The 17749-nt window shown below is 43.3% G+C and overlaps 1 protein-coding gene across 2 annotated transcripts in view; it reads right to left on the reverse strand.

Annotated features, from left to right (window-relative positions):
• Nucleotides 1-6987: 6987 nt before the first annotated feature.
• PPP2R2C (protein phosphatase 2 regulatory subunit Bgamma) overlaps nucleotides 6988-17749 on the reverse strand; it is a 280242-nt gene continuing 269480 nt past the window's right edge. For both annotated transcript variants that reach the window (XM_065404868.1, XM_065404870.1), the window contains one exon: nucleotides 6988-7279. In XM_065404868.1, coding sequence (XP_065260940.1) covers nucleotides 6988-7279 — 292 coding nt within the window. The remainder of the gene's footprint in view (nucleotides 7280-17749) is intronic.

Genomic DNA, 17749 nt, shown 5'->3' on the forward strand with positions numbered 1-17749 from the left:
GGGCTTTGCGGTGGGGACACTCACACCTGAGTAAGGCTAATCCGGGTGCCAGTCACCCAGGTTAACTCTGCAGTATAGACACAGCCTTAGGGACTGAAAGCCTGGAGAAGCAGATGTGAGTGTGACTCGGAGAGGAAGCAGAGAGACGGAACTCCTTGTGCACAGAACTCAGTGGAGTTGCACACCTGGGGATTTCTGAGAAAGGCAACTGCATGTTGTTGGTTCTGCTCAGGAAAACAGGACTCTGTGTATATTGTTTATAAATAAACAAGATTACATGAAAGAATTTACCTGACACACATCAACTATTCCTCCTTCTAATGGAAACAAACCTATAAGACCTTAAATGTTGGCTAATGTTGGGCCAAGCAGAGAGCAATACATTTACTTACCTATTCACTTACTATTGCTAATTAATTTATTTGCTTTTGATGTTTAGCCTTTGAAATCTCTTTTTATTTAAACTTTCTCCCCAATTGGCCATTTTTTCTATTGTTTTTAAGTTTGATGAACCAAAGAATTTGCAGAATGGTGGCACCTGGGGTGAGAACACAGACCCAGAAGTCAAGAGTTTAGTGTTCTGTTCCTGTATCTACTGCTGACTCACTGTATCAACTCATTCTCACGTGGCCTCCAGATTTTAGATACCCCTTTTCTGCATTTTGGGCGGCAGCAGGCAGGCGGGTAGACACTGTCAGGGTTACCAACTGAAGACTAAATGAGGCCCAAACCCCCGAACACAAAATACTGTATATTTTATTGTAAAGACTTTTTTCAACTAGGTGAGGTGGTCTGAAGTTTGAGATGTCCTCAGAATTCATATATCCAATTTGTGATCCTTGTGGACTGCCAGCTAGGCTGGTAGCGTAGATCACTAGCCTTTGTGAAACTTCTGCCGATTACACCCAAGAAATGCCACTCATGATAATGCTTTCTCATTATTTTTGCCATTACTAAAAGTGCCCACTATCTCATATTGCTCCTACTGGGAAGCTACTGAAGCCAAACCGGGAGATTTTAGGTAGGGGCAGTGCGCGGAGTCCCCTGGCCCCTACCCCCAGGGGCCGCAGGGACGTGCCGGCCACTTCTGGGAGCGGCATGGGGCCAGGGCAGGCAGGGAGCCGGCCTTAGCCCCGCTGCGCTGCCCATCGGGAGCCGCCTGAGGTAAGTGCCGCCCAGCTGGAGTCCGCACCTCGCACCCCAGCCCTGACCCCCCCTCCTGCACCCAAACTCCCTCCCAGAGCTTGCACCCTGCACCCTCTCCTGCACCCCAACCCTCTGCCCCAGGCTCAGCCCAGAGCCCTGTCCCACACTCCGAACCCCTTGGGCCCAGCCCAGAGCCCGCACCCCTGCCCCAACCCAGGGAGAGCAAGCAACAGAGGGAGGGGGGATGGTGTGAGCCGGGTGGGGCCTTGGAGAAGGGATGGGGCAGGGGTGGGGCCTCGGGGAAGGGGCGGGGCAAGGGTGTTTGCATTTGTGTGATTCAACAGTTGGCAACCCCATTCAAATCCCACCAAGGTTGAGCCAAATTCAAGATTGAGGCTCAGCAAGACACATGATCATCTCTAAAGTAGCTGCCCAATCTGCTGTGACTGGTGTTTCATTGGATGACGTGCATCGGAGGAGCTTATTTTGTGGGTGGAGCTTGGAAGAGTACCAGCCTTTTCCTGCCCCCCCTCAATTTGGCCCCTGATTCCAGGTTAAATTATTCTTTTTGTTTGTTATTTACATTGACTTTTTCCAGAACAGCTCTTTCTTCCAGCAGTTGAATCCATTGATCTATAGCAGGTGATGACAGATTTATTTTATTAAGGATATTATGGGCCCGATCCTCAGCTGGAATTGCTCATTGGCATTGTGTCACTTTATACCAGCTGAGGAATTTGTCCCTGCATTTGGAGCTAATCTGTCTTTGGGTTGAAGAAACATTTGGTTCCGACAAGGTCTTTTCAGATAGGGCTGCTATTTATTGCTGTGTTAGAAATACACATTCTACTTGGTATGAAACCAGTGCTCTCTCCTCTTTTCAGATATTAGTTATTTTTAACAAAGGTGATGGCTTGTCACAAAAGTGCTAAAAGAGAGCACCCTGCATAGAAAAAAGAGACCTTCTTTTATTTACTTAGGTCCTATTATTCTCGTTAGCAGTAATGTTAAATGAAAATAAAATATATGGTCACTGTGGTAATTAAAATTATTTAATGGAAATGTGATTCCATTGATTGGGTGCACTTCTATTGATTGGGTGCACTTAGCAAATGACAAGACCAGTCACTATCAATATCGTGACTGCTTAATCTGTAACTATGGTAACACTTATAGATCAAGAACCCAAGTCAGTCTGCCTAGGTCAGGTATACCTGGCCTGAATGGGTCCTCGCATTGGGCCACGATGTGGAGTACGTCTCTACAGTGGATAAGTGTGTAAAGAATGCTCACCCACAATGACTTTCTGGCCCAGCAGCTGGGATTGAGACAAGAATACAAAGGAATAAGGTTTTTCTGCATTACATCCCCGAGGAAAGTATTTCCAGCACTTATTATTCACTGTCATTTGTACAGCACCTAAAGCATTGCATGAGATTTACAGTACAAAGACAACATGTACCCTGCCCCCAGGAGTCCAATCCTGCAAACTTTTCCTTGTCCTGTTGCCTTCTGAGGGCCTACATAAGTGTGTGCAGGATCAGACTCTAATTTTAGATATGAGACAATTAGTGAGAAGAATGCAAATGGGCAGGGGATGTAATTATGGAATCAGGAGGATGAGGGAATCAATAACATAGGCTGAAACTAGGAATTAAGTGGGCATAGTTCTTGTGCTGGCCTTCTCTGTGGAGGTGGGGGTGAATTTCATCCTAGCAGTGGTGTTGGAAGGTTAGAAATGTCATCTCAATCTCACTAGATGGGGGAACTAGCCTCAAACTGAAAATCGGAGCAAAGTGGCTGCACTGACTGCAAATAGCAACAGTAGGTGGCACTGAACCAAGAGAAGCAGCTCCTGTTGCCATTGTTTTTCACTAATCAATAGCGTTAAAACAGGTTATCATGTGCTCTTAATAAATATATTTGCTGAACTATCTAGAGCAATGGAGGTTGGCATCTGGTTTATGTTTATCCTGCTGGGCACTAGGGATGAAGAGAAACTGCAAAGGGAAATGGGCATATTGCTTGATGTGTTTATTTGCAACTAAGTTTTATCCCACCACTATCTACTCATATTTAATAAGCCAAGTGAGACTAGGTAGTTCAAGGACTGGAAATGTGCCAGGTGAGGGGAAAAAAGAAGCGACAGGTAAACTAGGGGAGAGGTGTGTAAGACCGTGCCACTCTCTCCTCCCGCCTTTACACATAAACCTAAAGATAGGTACAATCTAGCCGTGTATCTGAAGAAGCTTCATGCTAAATTCTTTTGCTCTCCCAGCGTTGCTGAGCGCTGCAGTCGCTCTGTGGGTCAACTCAGTCTTACATAGATGAACTCATTTTCTTCAATGGGCATTTTGCCTCACTGTAGGATTTGGCACTGCAGGTTTAATTTGTATCACCACCACTTAATAATACTGCTTCTTCTAGGGATTTGTCCTGCCACGTTGTTTTCATCTTGACACGTGACTTGTTTCCCAATTAAGTATTAAATCTCCCCGGAATGGCTCGGTGCCGCTGTTTAACTATGAATCTCTTCTTGCCAGGTAGCTCTAACAGAATTTCTGCTTCCGTATATTTGATGTTAGCTGCTGTTGTGTTAATACTTTTTAAAAAATGAGAAAACTAAATATTTGTGCCTCTTTTCTGATGGACAGGGCTCGCCCTTCTCATTTTATAAACCCGTACACTTCTTCTGTCAGGTGTTAAAATAATTAAAAATGTGCTGACAGACACACACATGTTCCCACTTCTGACAGAACTGGGGCTCCTCCTCAGATGAATGTAACATTTAGGAATTACGATATTCTGTTAATATTTTAACGTGTTTTTCTAAACTTGAATTACCTGCTGCATCCTGCCCTCTTTACAGTGGCAAACTTCCTATTGACTGCAGTGGGAGCTTTGTATGCAAGCTGCCATACTTGCCTCTAGCGCTATATAGATTTAAAATGCTTTCTTCTTCATTGGCATTTACCTATCATCATTATTTTTTATTTGTTTCTTTCTGATTTGGGGTGATTTTAAAACCACCTATGGAATTTAGGAGTCTAAGTACCATTTTCAAAAGTGACTTAGGCAGTTTTGTCTACACTGCCAAAACAACAAAAAATGCCTCCCCAGCTTTCATAGCCTGTGCTCCAGCCCCAGCCGGAGTATCTACACTGCTATTTTTAGTGCTGTAGTATGAGCCCGATGAGCATGTGCGTGTAGACCTGGGCTCTGAGACTCACTGCTGCGTTTTTGTTGTTGTTTTCCAAAGCACCTACATGCCTAATGCCTAGCTTAAAAATAAGGCACAGCTCAGTCATTTGTTTATGCAATTTTTGCAGTCATTTTATTGAAAAAGCTGGTATTAACATATTTATATCTTTATTCAACAACAGTTAGCTAATTTGTGCAACACAAAGAATGCAGCCATGAACAACAGCTTTCCAAACAATCTGATTTACCAACTTTACCATCATTTACTCTACGCCACTGAAAGCTCAAACCAAAAACGAAAAAAAGTTTTAAAAGATTCACAATGACGATGTCCACTTTCTTACATTCAAAAAGACCAGGAAACTGAATCGTAGCAGTGATATCAGAGTCATGAATGTGATACTGGTCTTTAAAAGGATTTCCATATTTTCCTCAATAATCACATCATATCATTTTGGTCTGGAAATCAATAATTTTGTAAAGCTCCAAAAATGTATTTTATTAGTTAGTTATTTTTACAAGATCTTTTTGGTACCCAAACCTGAAACAGAATAAGGTACTTGAAATAAAAATAGTATTACTGTTGTATTAAGATCTGCTTTATAATAAGTTACATATAGACTCTTACTTGAGGATGTTAGAAGCTAAATATGTTTTACAGTACTTCTAGCAGTAAATGCCAGTATGAGCTGTTAGCATTTTTGGGCTACAAAGGTTAATGGAGGCGGCCAAAAGTCAAAGAAAGTGTATGACACCCTTGAAGCAGTAGTTTGGCATTAACAAGATTTCTATACAATTTACCACATTCTTAAACCTTTTTACAAGAAAAAAAATTGATTGTTAACTTTAATTAGAATAAATATATACATATAATACTGCCCATGTCTTCTAGGGTATACAGTATTTTATAAACAAACATTCCTCATTCCCTTTAAAATTAACCTACATATTTCATACTGTATGTGTATAGTATTGCTGGAAACTGATGCACATGCGTTTGTGCTTCTACACACGGAATATACAGTATCAATCTAAAAAAATTTAAACATACATAGTTCATGTGTCATGTCAAGACTTCATATAAAAAGTTGTCACCTTTTTTTTTTGTAAACCTTGGTAGTAGATTTTCCCCCAAAAATCAAAATATAAAAGCATGCAGGTTCATTTATTAGTTCATTCTCCATTTTCCAAAAAGTTAGTGAAGAATGGGGTAAGGTTGTTAAAGAACCTTTTCTAAGTGAGGGATTTTTAACAAGAGCAGATCCGCCAAGGCATCTGAATCAGTTACACTCCTTTACTCATGAGTTGAGAAGAAATCATTTGGGGTAATAATTTTTCCGCAGATTTTATTAGTCATGCAGAAAGATTTCCTAGATTAAAAAGCATTTCCAAAATGGTACACCATTTCTATACACTTCTTAATGGAAATATCATCTTCCATTTACATTGAAGTTCAATTGAAGAAAGAACTGTATAAACCAATTTAAGTAGAATTTTAGTTTTCTGTTTCATCCAGGAGTCATCTTGTAATTTTACAGTCATTTTAAAATTCACTGAGCCATGCTAAACTCTTGAGTTACCATTCATAGTAGTTAAACCTGTATTTCCTGGGGATTCTGCAAATACCAAGTTTAAAGTAATAAGTGTGATGCAGTAAACATCACGTGTGGGATTTTCAAAAGGGCTTAACTCAGTGGAAGCAGAGTTAGGCCAACACTTGAGGGTTTCTGAAAATCCCATCCCAAAATTGTAATAGCACATGTGTATATGCATTAACAAGTGTATCTTTATATGTGTTGAATAGTCACCGTGGAGTGGCAAATCCTGAGTTTTTAAATGGCACCCACTGAAATTAGTATTGTCACATTCTACAGTGTGATTGGAAATGTACCTGCAGAACAAGCTGCCTTTTTAAACTAAGGTAGTTGAGATTATCGACAGCACTCTTCATTTTTTGACTCAGAAAGTTGAAATACAAAGTCAGGATTTGTAGCAGAAGTAAAAAATTGTAAAAGTGTTTGTGGAACTCCATAATGAGGGCTCAATGCGAGGGACGGGGAATGTGAAAAGGGAAATAGGGACAACTTGTCACTTGTTAATAAGCAGAATAATTTATTTTGCTTCCATATTACTAACTGTCTAGGGCCTTCCTTCTGTACGCAGCAATGTATGGGGGACACAGCTATTCCTACACTCATAAATAAGTCTACTTGACTTTGAAAGCCCGGAAAGCATTCCTGAAAAAAAATCAAGGGACTAATGTGAAAAGCTCTAATAATGTGGTAAACACTGCAGACACTGGAAGAATGCAGCACAGCAGGATGCTGGTCCTGTGAAGCATTGTCCCTGGAGTTTAGGGTACTCAGCACCTCACAGGATCAGTCCTGAAATGAATACCCCTGATTGTTTAAAAAATGCACATAGACCACAGTACTGAATTCACAGTAGTGCCTTTTTACTTAGACAATTATACAGTTGCAGTGATTTAAAACAGTTGGTTGCCACCAACAATGATACAGACTGAGGGGTGGAGGGAGGGAATCTACAAATTCCACCACAATGACCACACTTTTGTGAAGATCATGTCCTTCTACAACTCTCAAAAGGCTGGTTTATAAATACAGAAAGATATTGATCGATCTAGTGCATTTCTGAGTTCACTTTATCCTGAAATATGTACAGATTGTTTGTCGCTGCTATAGCAATTATGTTCTCAGTTGGGTGCCAGGCTGTGTGCAAGATCTTCTTCGTAAAGTCCAAACTGTCGACACTGATGTCATCTTTCCTTCGCTTGCCCCCTACGCAGACTCGGCGGGGTTTTAGAATGGCTCGTGGCTTACTGCTCTCCCGGGATGCCTCCAAGGTAACATCCCGCTTGGTGTTTCGGTCAAACATTCGAAAGAAGTTGTTATATGCACCTGTCATAATAACACTGAAGAGGGAGGAAACAAAAGCAAGAATAAATAGCAGAATACACTAACTCTACCACAAACGGGAGTGGATCAGTACAGTACAATTACATTTCCCTGCCATGTAATTGAACTCTATGGAGTTCATAAACTTGTGTTACTGTGCAGTTTAATATATATGGACTTTTGAATTTACATGGTTTCTCATCATCTCATGGCATTTAATAAACTGTAAGGTTGCTTCAGTATTGCTAATCCCAAGTATTCAAAAATCATGAGTCAGAACCCCAAAATTATTAGACTGATTAAAAAATAATGAGATTTAAAAATAATAATTCTTGGGTTCTGTTTATTTGCATTCTAATTCTTGAGCCTTTACGGTTCAAATTTTCAAGCTTTCTCCATAACTATGAAACGTTTATTTGAATGAAATGTAAGCTCATGACTCCAAGAGCTGTGTCTTTAAGAAAAACAGCAAATATTGCATGACTTGCTATAGAATAGCAAGAGTTGACAGCGTTGTTTACTTTCACATTTGTTTAAATGAATGTTGCCAAGAAAGATGTTTGAGGAATTACTAGGATCAGGCAAAATTCATCGCATCTGTGAATTTTGCATGTGAAATTCATTTCCTTACAGCCTTACATTATTATTATTTATTATTTGTATCATCATAGCACCTACAAGCCCCAGTCTTGGAGCAGGGCCCATTGTGCTAGGCACTGTACAAACACAGAACAAAAAGACAGGCCCTTCCCCAAAGAGCTTACAATCTAAGTATAAGACAAGAGAAAATAGATGAATACACATAAATGGGGGAGTACAAAAAACCAATGACACAATATTGTTTAAATAGACAAGCCAGGAACAGGATGGTGAAAGGGGTAAAACACACATACAGGGTGAACAATGTGATGGTAGCAGACATCAGGTTAGTGCCACAATTTTTTGGGGGGGGAGGAGGGAGGTGGATTTACTTAGGAGAGGATCAGCTAAATGGAAAGAAAAGGAGAGAGGGGTGAGAGGAACAGGGCAGGGGAGGAGAGGGTAGTCAGGTGTGAACCTGAGGTGAAGAGGCTATGAGAAGGGACGGCGGTTGGAGCAAACAGCGAATCAGTGCAGGGCAGAGGGAAGTCAGAGAACATTCCAGAGCTTTAACTAGATGTCCAAAGGTGCCTGCTTGGTCTGCTGCTGCTTCTACCAGGTGGAGTCTCTGGCTGCCTCCTCTCTGCAGCTCATGTAGGGTAGTTGAGGGGAGGCGCCAACTGGGTCCCTAGTGTCCCTGGAGTGTGTGTGGGGGGGTCTCCCCTCCACATTCTAAATCCAGGGGAGGTGTGAAAGGGGAGAAGGGTTGACCCTGGTTAGGTCCTATTTTACCCATCCCCACCCCACAGTGCAGCAGTCCCTGCTTTGGACATTGTTAATACGTTTGGAGAAACAAGTGCTATGAGAACATTTATCCCCAAATATGTTAATAAAAAGATGTTTACCGATAAACGTGATGTGACAGCGTTTGATCTACTACACAATCACAAAAGGAGATATGTATCCTCTCAGTCCTTCCATCCCTCTCCACAAAGCCTGAGTAGTCATGCTTTTTGCAAGGCTATCTGCAGGGGCTGGAGAAAGAGGGATGGAATTTATCTTCTCCCCAAACACAAGCAGACCCCCTAATCCAGCCCATAGTCTGAAATAGTGATTGTGTCCTGCTCCAAAATCCTCCATCACAAGGGGGTGATAGTCTGGCTCCACTGAAGTCAGTGGGTCTTCAAGTCACTAGATCCACATGGTCATGGATCCTATGGCCTTGCCTATAACCCCCCCAAAAACACTGACCTATTGCGGGCCAATGCAGACACTCCCAAGCAGTGGCCAGAAGGTGTGAAGACCTTACGGCAAAGCTGCTCCACAGTTATACTCCCCCCATTGCAGCCCCGATGTAGGGTGCCAGTGGTGTGGAGAGCATCCCACTGGCTCTCTGCACTAGGGGAAAATGTCACCCAAAGCTCATATAGTCTTTAAAGGTGCAGCTATAGAATCATAGAAATGTAGGGCTGGAAGGGAGCTTGAGAAGTCATCAAGTCTAGCCTCCTGCGTTGAGGCAGGACCAAGTAAATCTAGACCATCCCTGACTGGTGTTTGTTCAGCCTCTTCTTAAAAACTGCCAATGTTGAAGATTCCACAACCTCTGTTGAGAGTCAATTCCAGAGCTTAACTGCCTTATAGTTGGAAAGTTTTTCCTAATATCTAACCTAAATCTCCCATGCTGCAGATTAAGCTGATTACTTCTTGTCCTACCTTCATTCAACATGGACAACAAGTCACGTTCCCCATCATAGTCTTCTTTTCGCAAGACTGAACATGCCCAGTTTTTTTTTTTTTTTTTAACATGGCCTCATAGGTCAGGTTTTCTAAAACTTTTTTTAGTTTTGTTGCTCTTCTCTGGAGTCCGCTGCCTCTCTCCCATTTGTCCACATCTTTCCTAAAGTGTGTTGCACAGAATTGGACTCCAGCTGAGGCCTGACCAGTGCCAAGTATGGCGGGATAATTACCTCCCTTGTCTTACATACAACACTCCTGTAAATACACCCCAGAATATCTGCCTTTTTCACAACTGCATCACATTGTTGACTCATTGTGGCAGGGTGAGTACCCCACCCCCATGTGAGAGTGGGCAGAGTAGGCCAGAGAGGCCGCGCAGGCCGGCAGCCAATCAGGAAAGGGCTTACTGAGGGCCAATCAGGGCCGAGATTGGAGACAGCCAATCAGGGCTCAGCTTGGCCCTATATAAAGGCTGCCCAGAAGCACAGCAAGGAGTCTGTCTCAGGCCTTTGAGAGGGGAAGGTCTGTCTCCAGAGCAGGGAGACTAGCACCAGGGACAGTGCAGTGCTGGGCAGGCCCGGGGGAGCAGAAGGGAACTCCAGCCCGGTGTCTGCCAGGTTGTAGCCCCTGAGGGGAAGGGCCTAGCAGTTGCAAGGGGCCATAGGGGAAGCGGCCCAGGGAAGCAGACAGATGAGGGGAGAGAAGGAGGACAGCGAGGCTGTCGCCAGAGGGTCCCTGGGCCGGGATCCCCCCCTTGCAGTACACCCAGCCATTGGCCGTAGGGAGCGGCCATTATAGACTAAGCCAGATCCCTGACCAGAGGGATTAGACTTTGGGGTGTGTGGTTGTACATGGTGGCTGGGGTGCGAGCTGGTGAGCGACGTGGGCTCAGATGCCAACCGAGGGCGAGATGATGGACGGGACACCACCAGGAGGGGGTGCTCCACTGGACAGAGCTAATTCCCAGAGACAACCAGCAGGAGGCACCAGGTGGTGAGTCCCAGCACCGTTACACTCATATACAATTTGTGATTCAGTATAACCCACATCCTTTTCAGCAGTACTAACACATAGTCAGTTATTCCCCATTTTGTAGTTGGGCATTTGACTTTTCTGTCCTAAATGAAATACTTTGCAGTTTGCTTTATTGAATTTCATCTTGTTGAATTCATACAACTCACCAATTTGTTGAGGGTATTTTTGAATTCTAGTCCTGTCCTCCAAAGTGCTTGCTACCCCTCCCAGCTTGGTATCATCTGCAAATTTTATAAGGATGCGCTCTATTCCATTAGCCACGTCACTAATGAAAATATTGAATAGTACCGGACCCAGGACTGACCCCCTACAGGACCTTATGAAATACATCCTCCCAGTTTGACAGCAAACCATTGATAACTACTCTTTGAGTACAGTCTTTAAATTGTGGGTGCCTAACTGATTGAATCTGACCCACATTTCCATAGTTTCATTCTGAGAATGTCATGTGCGACTGTGTCAAAAGCCTTTACTATAATCAAGCTATATAGCATCTACTGCTCCCCCACAATCCAACAGGCCAGTAATACTGTCAAAGAAGGAAATTAGGGTGGTTTAGCATGACTTGTTCTATTATCCTGTAAGTGCTTACAAACTGATGATTTAATAATTTGTTCCAGTATCTTTCTAGGTATTGAAGTTAAGCTGATTGGTCTATAATTCCCGGGTAGCCTCCTCGTTCCCCTTTTTGAAGAGAGGTACTATGTTTTTCTTATTACCTTTTATGTCCCTCATTAGGTGTAACTCATTTTGTGCCTTGGCCTTTCTAATTTTGTCCCTACATGCTTGTGCTATTCTTTTGTACTCCTCCTTAGTTCGCCCATGTTTCCACATTTTTAAGAGTTCCTGGTGGAGCCATACTCACCTCTTTCGATTTATTCTTCTCTTTCCTTCATATGGGGATAGTTTGCAGTTTTGCCTTTACTATTGTCTCCTTCAGATACTGCCAGCTCTCCTGAATTACTTTTGCTCTTAGATTTTCTTTTCATGGAACCTTACCTACCAGTACTCTGAGTTTATTAAAGTCTGGTTTTTTGAAACACATTGTCCTGCTCTCACTCCTTCCTTTCCTTAGAATCATGAAATCAAGCATTTAATGATCACTTTCACCCAAATTGTCTTCCACCTTCAGATTCACAACCAATTCCTCCGTGTTGGTCAGAATCAAGTCTAAAATTATTGTTCCTTCATCCACTTTCTGAAACAAAAACGTGTCCCACATAATATTGTGTTATGCTGTATTTCTTTTCCAATAGATGTTTGCGTAGTTAAAATCCCCAATTACTACCATGACTTGTGTTTTGGATATTTCTGTTGTTTCTTCTAGAAATTCCTCATCCTGCACCACCTCTTCCTGATTTGATAGTCTATAGTAGACCCCTACCACAACATCACCCCAATTTTTACTCCTTTTATCTTTACCCAGAGACTTTCAACTGGTCTGCTTCTCACCTCCTTCTGGACCTCAGAATAAGTGTATATATTCTTTATGTATAACGCAACACTTCCTCCCTTTTCATCCTGCTTGTCCTTCCTGAACATGATGTACCCCTCTATATCAATATTCCAGTCATAAGACTTCTCCCACAAAAACTCTGATATCAATTAAGTCATAATTTAACTTATGGACTAATACTTGCAGTTCATCCTGTTTATTCCCCATACTCCTTACATTTGTGTATAGACAACAAACATGTTGAACAGATTTCTCCCTACACCCCCGATTTCCTTCTTGTTAGTCCTATAACCCTATGGCTCCTGCCTGTACAGTTCCAAGCTCAATGTTGGCGCTCAGTAAACAACTACAAGTCTTTTTAATGTAATCCAACAGAGTAGATTTCATGTGCCCCATCCCAGAAAATGAATGAAAGTTATTGTGTGTTAGCATTGTGTCACTCTGTACAGTTGGTAATACTATTTTTCTGTTGCATTTTGTTGATTAGGATACACCATAGTCTATTGGACTGGGAATCAGGAGTCTTAGGTCCTATTCACAGTTCTACCCCAGACCTGCAGGGCAAGTGACCATACACAAGTCACTTCACCTCTTTTTCTTTGTCTGCCTTGTCCACATCAATTATAAGCTCTTTGATGAAGGGACAGTGTCTTACTATACGTACAGTGCCTAGCACAATGTGGCCTTGATCTCCGTCGCGGGCCATTAGTTGCTATGTAATACAAATAATATAGTAAAACATTAATAGAACTGTGCAACTAAATGACTTTGCATCATGTCTACTGAGTCATAGCTGCCTAGCTCACTGTCTTCACTTCAGAAACAATACAGAGAAGCTGCAGAACTCAGGCAAGCTATATTCTGCATCATGAATCATTAGCAATATTGACAGCTATGTTCTGATTCAATGTAGCTGCTGATATCCTATTGTGTCAAATTCTAGGCTTTTATTTTATATAGCACTTTTCATAGAACAAATATCCTGATATGCTGAAGAAAGAAGCAATGAGTCAGATATTGGTAGTGTAGGGACTGTATAGGACACAGCAACCACTGTACTCAGCAATAACTTGCATACAGATTTGGATGGGTTGTCGCGGTGCTTCCTAGAGTTCCCAGGCATGAATCGGGAGTGTGACTTGCTACACTCTTCAGAGGGTGCAACATGCACTCCCCCTCCAGAGCCATCCAGTTCTGCTGGCTAGGGCAGAGGGCGGGCCAATGCTCTTCCCTTTCTCCCCTACAGAGACCCTTACAGGAAAGCATCTCTAAACTCAAGAGAGTGCAGGAACAGCAGTTGTCGTCAGATGCTATATGGAGCCAGACTTCTTCTCCCTTCCACCATGCCCCCGCTCACCCATGAAAGGGCCAGGCACAATCTCACCTTTATGCAACAAACTAACAGTAAAATTAAAGACGCTCGTGTGATAGCTTTATAAACTGTATCCAATAGCCCCATAAAGCCTATTGATCAAGATTAGACTTGTTTCAGAAAGTGACTCAGCAGCAGTAAGTCTGACACTGCTCCTTCCAATGCAGCCTGGTCTACACTAGGGGTGGGGATCGATCTAAGATACGTCGACTTCAGCTACGCTAGTCTCGTAGCTGAAGTTGCATATCTTAAATTGACTTAGAATCACTTACTTCGCGTCCTCGTGGCGGGGGATCGACGGCCGCCGCTCCCCTGTCGACTTTGCTTCCCCCTCTCGCCGAGCTGGAGTTCAGCAGTCGACGGGAGAGCGATCGGGGATCGATTTATCGCATCTACGCTACACGCGATAAATCGATCCCTGATAGATCGATCGCTACCCGCTGATACCTGCGGGTAGTGTAGACATACCCTATCCGTGTCTTGTCATTAAGATGCCTGCTGTAATGGTTAGTCACAACATGAAAAAGAAAAAGGGTATTTCATATCTCTGTGCTAAAACAGTCTTTGATTCTAACTGTCTTATGCAGTACTGTGGCTTCTTCCCCTGGGCAAAATTTTGAAACTGGTTTGTAATGATGGGGCATCATGGACTGCAGAGCTGTACATGGCTGGAACACATTTCCCTCGGAAATAAAAAACCCTCCCTCCCGATGAATCCAGAAATAGCAAGGGGAGCAGTTTTCACACAGGCAGTGTGCCAGCTGAACAGCTCTCAGTCATGGTCAAAAATCCTCTTTTTTCCAATGTTTAGTATGCCGCAGAGCTGCCTCTGCAGTCCATTTGATTTGTTATTTCTTGAACTTTCACATATTAAAGAAGTCTATTTCTTTGGCTGGCTCATTTAGAGCTATAGTGCCATTTTTTAATATAAGCATCCCTATTGCTTTGTATGTAGATGATTACTGTTCATGCTCCCCCTTGTTTCTGCCATTTAATGGCATTGTAAAAATAACATTATGTAATGAAAAGGGGCCATTGTTGTTGAAGGTCACAGACAGAGATTAATTATAACCTTACCTGTTTACAATAACATGAAAAGAGGGAGCCTACCTTAGCATTTCTATTATTCTTGTTCAGAAACACAATTCTGTATCATATGATGACAACATGATAATATAGTGTGTATGTGATAGGGAGGTTAAATAGATCCCATATTATACCTTGCAGCCATATGAGGTGAGAGGGGAAACACTGCATGGGTGTATATAGATTTAGTTCACTTTACAAAAGTGTCCTCTATATTTTTAGAGACAAGGTGGATGAGGTAACATCTTTTCCTGGACCAACTTCTGTAGCTGAGACAAGCTTTCAAGCTACACAGCTCTTCTTCAGGTCATATATACATAGTTTTAGACAGTTTTGTTCTGCACAGCAGTGCTATAACCAGCATATTGACAAAATGCTTGCAATTAGTGTTCATGCTAGTTAATTTTTCATGTGTGTGCTCTGAGCAAAAATTGCTGTTAATTGTTCCACCTGGTTTACTCTGTTTAAGTGCTGCATTACCAGTGTCACTGAAACAGTGTGTTCTCTAGTCATGGCACAATTATCAACTACTGTAGACAAAGCCGGGCATTTCTGAGTCCTTATTAGAACTGCAACATAGAACTGTCTAGAAACTAGAGGTAGAAAAACCGTTAAGCTACCTTGTCTCTCCTCCTGCCCAAATTGGAAACATTAAAATACTGATACTTTGCCCTCCCCAGGGTCACACTTGGCCAGAAGGTTCCTCCACTCCTGGAATGCTGTCAGCCAAATCTTCTCTCTTTAGCTTCCCTTTGCAAGAAGGAAAATATAACAAAATGTAGGAATTCAAGTGAATTATCTACGATGTGTACTTGTGTTTGTTTTCCTCCTTTTGTTTTTCTGCTGCCTTCTTTTCTTGCCCCCATTCTATTCTCTATTTCCATCTCTTCCCCAGCCTCCTACTTTCATTCTTTGCCCCTATTTCAAGTTAGGTTTTTTCCTTCTTTTTTCATTGTTTTTCTCCCTGTTTCATTCGCTATTAAAATGCCCCTTTTTACCCTTCCTTTCCCTCTTTCTTTGTGCTCTTTCCTGTTGTTTGCTATTCCCTGATGTCCCTCTTTTCCTCTGTTCTGTTATCCTTTATCAAGTGCTTTCCCCTCATGTCCCTTTTTCTGCCTGCCCTGTTCCTCCATCTTTGGTCTCCCCTTCAGTTGTCTGGCCATTCTCCCTTCCCATCTGCCCAGGAAGCCTTTGCCTGCCCCTTGCCTTTTCCTAATGCTTAATTTGTAATGAAAGAGGGGCTGGGGCTCAAGCAATTTTTTTATTCATTCACTGATGCAGCAAGCCCAGAGGTGCCGGGGCTATGAACTGCCAAGCCCTGGCACTGCTGCTTCCACTAAGGGTTTCTTTTTTTCCTCCTTCCTCCCAAATGTTTCTAATTTCCTTTCTCTCCTTCCCCTTTTGGTCTGAATCTAATTGCTTCTGAATAAAGTAACTGATTGGCAGACTTCCTCTGTCCTCTTATATAGAGGCCTAGTTTCTGTGCTTATGAATTGGCATGAATATAGGCCTCTGCACACGACTCCACAGCCTTGGTCTACTATTGCAATGGACTTCGTTGTAGAACTGCCACATCCTATCTCATAGAGCTGGAAGGGACCTTGAAAGGTCATCAAGTCCAGTCCCCTGCCTTCACTAGCAGGACCAATTTTTTTACCCCAGATCCCTAAATGGCCCCCTTAAGGATTGAACTCACAACCCTGGATTTAGCGGGCCAATGCTCAAACCACTGAGCTATCCCTCCCCCGGACACTCGGTAATTGTGGTGGTTATTGTCGTCCTAAGAAAGATGCCAACACTTCATCCCATCCCATGCCATACTATTCCTACTGCATGGAAGATGGATCGGATCTTCCTGGAAAATGCCTTCCACTATCACGGGTTACAATGAGGCATTGTATCAGACCAAGGTCCCAGTTCATTTCTCAGTTCTGGTGGGAATATCTCAGACTCCTTGGTGTCGAGTCCCTCATCTTGTCATAGACTAATGGGCAACAGAGAGTGTCAATCAACTCTTTGCTGCTTTTTGAGCTACCACAAGGATGACTGGCTTCTCCTTCTGTGGTATGCCAAATTTGCATATAACGCCTCAATCCAACATAGCCCATTCTTTGCAAACTATGGCTTTACCCCCTGCTTCCACCCAGATTTGCCTGTGAGTTCCCCAGTACTGCCCCCCCTGGATTTACCTTCCCACCTACACCAGGTGCATGGGGAGCTCAAGGAACACTTGCAGTCTGCCAAACAGGCCTATAAGTACCATGCAGGCCCAGACCATCAGGTTATCTCAAATCTGGCCATAGGGGACAAGGTGTGGCTCTCTGCCCAGAACCTTAAATTCAGCTGCCCAGCCACCCAACTAGACAACCAATGCCTGGCCATTACAGAAAGGGTAAAACCACTGGCCTTGAGTTTACAGCTTCACAAGTCTCTGGAGAGCCACCCCATCATTCACATCCCACTCTGAACACCCTGCACTGAGAACCCATACCCAAACCACTCCAACCTACTGCCACCACCCATAACATAACATGGACAGGAGGAATACTTGGTACACCAAAGCCTCAACTCTTGATGAGTTAGGGGAAGGCTCCAGTACCTGGGGAACTGGGAAGGCTGTGGTCGAGTTGAGCAGTCTTGGGAACTGGTAGAGAACATTCATATCCTAGACTTATTGTGAACGCTCCATTAAACGTATCCTGAGACACCAGACCTCACTTTCAAAAATCAGGGCCTGCAACGGAGCCAGTCTGGAAGCCAGGCAAGCTAACAAGCACAGCCAGCCTGCAGTGGGCTGCCTGATTGGGTGGAAGACCATCCTTTGAGCCCAGCAGCAGTTGCTCAGCAGCTGTTCAAAGCAGTTACCCCTGGCTGTGATAGCTCCTGCACCTGCTTGTATGCGGCATCAGACCCAGCACCACACCTGCCTTGGATCCAACCCTGCCACTGCCTCGCTCCAAGTAACCCAGTTCTGAGCATCAACTCTGAATCCTGTGATGCCTGCTCTAACCCTTGGCACAACTGCCCACATGCCTGTCCCTAAATTCACACATGGAGGGTGCTTTCCAGATATGGCTCTCCTATTTCTTGCAAGGTATGGGGTGCTGGATGATTCCCCCACCCCATGACACTGTTTTTCCCCTCTCACACCAATCTTGACCACCTGGAGGCATCTGCACCATGGGAAAGGGCAAAGACTGGGCAGAGTTAGGGGAATAGTGC

The sequence above is a fragment of the Emys orbicularis genome, chromosome 5 (genome assembly GCF_028017835.1).
Source record: "Emys orbicularis isolate rEmyOrb1 chromosome 5, rEmyOrb1.hap1, whole genome shotgun sequence".
Classification (NCBI taxonomy): Eukaryota; Metazoa; Chordata; order Testudines; family Emydidae; genus Emys; species Emys orbicularis.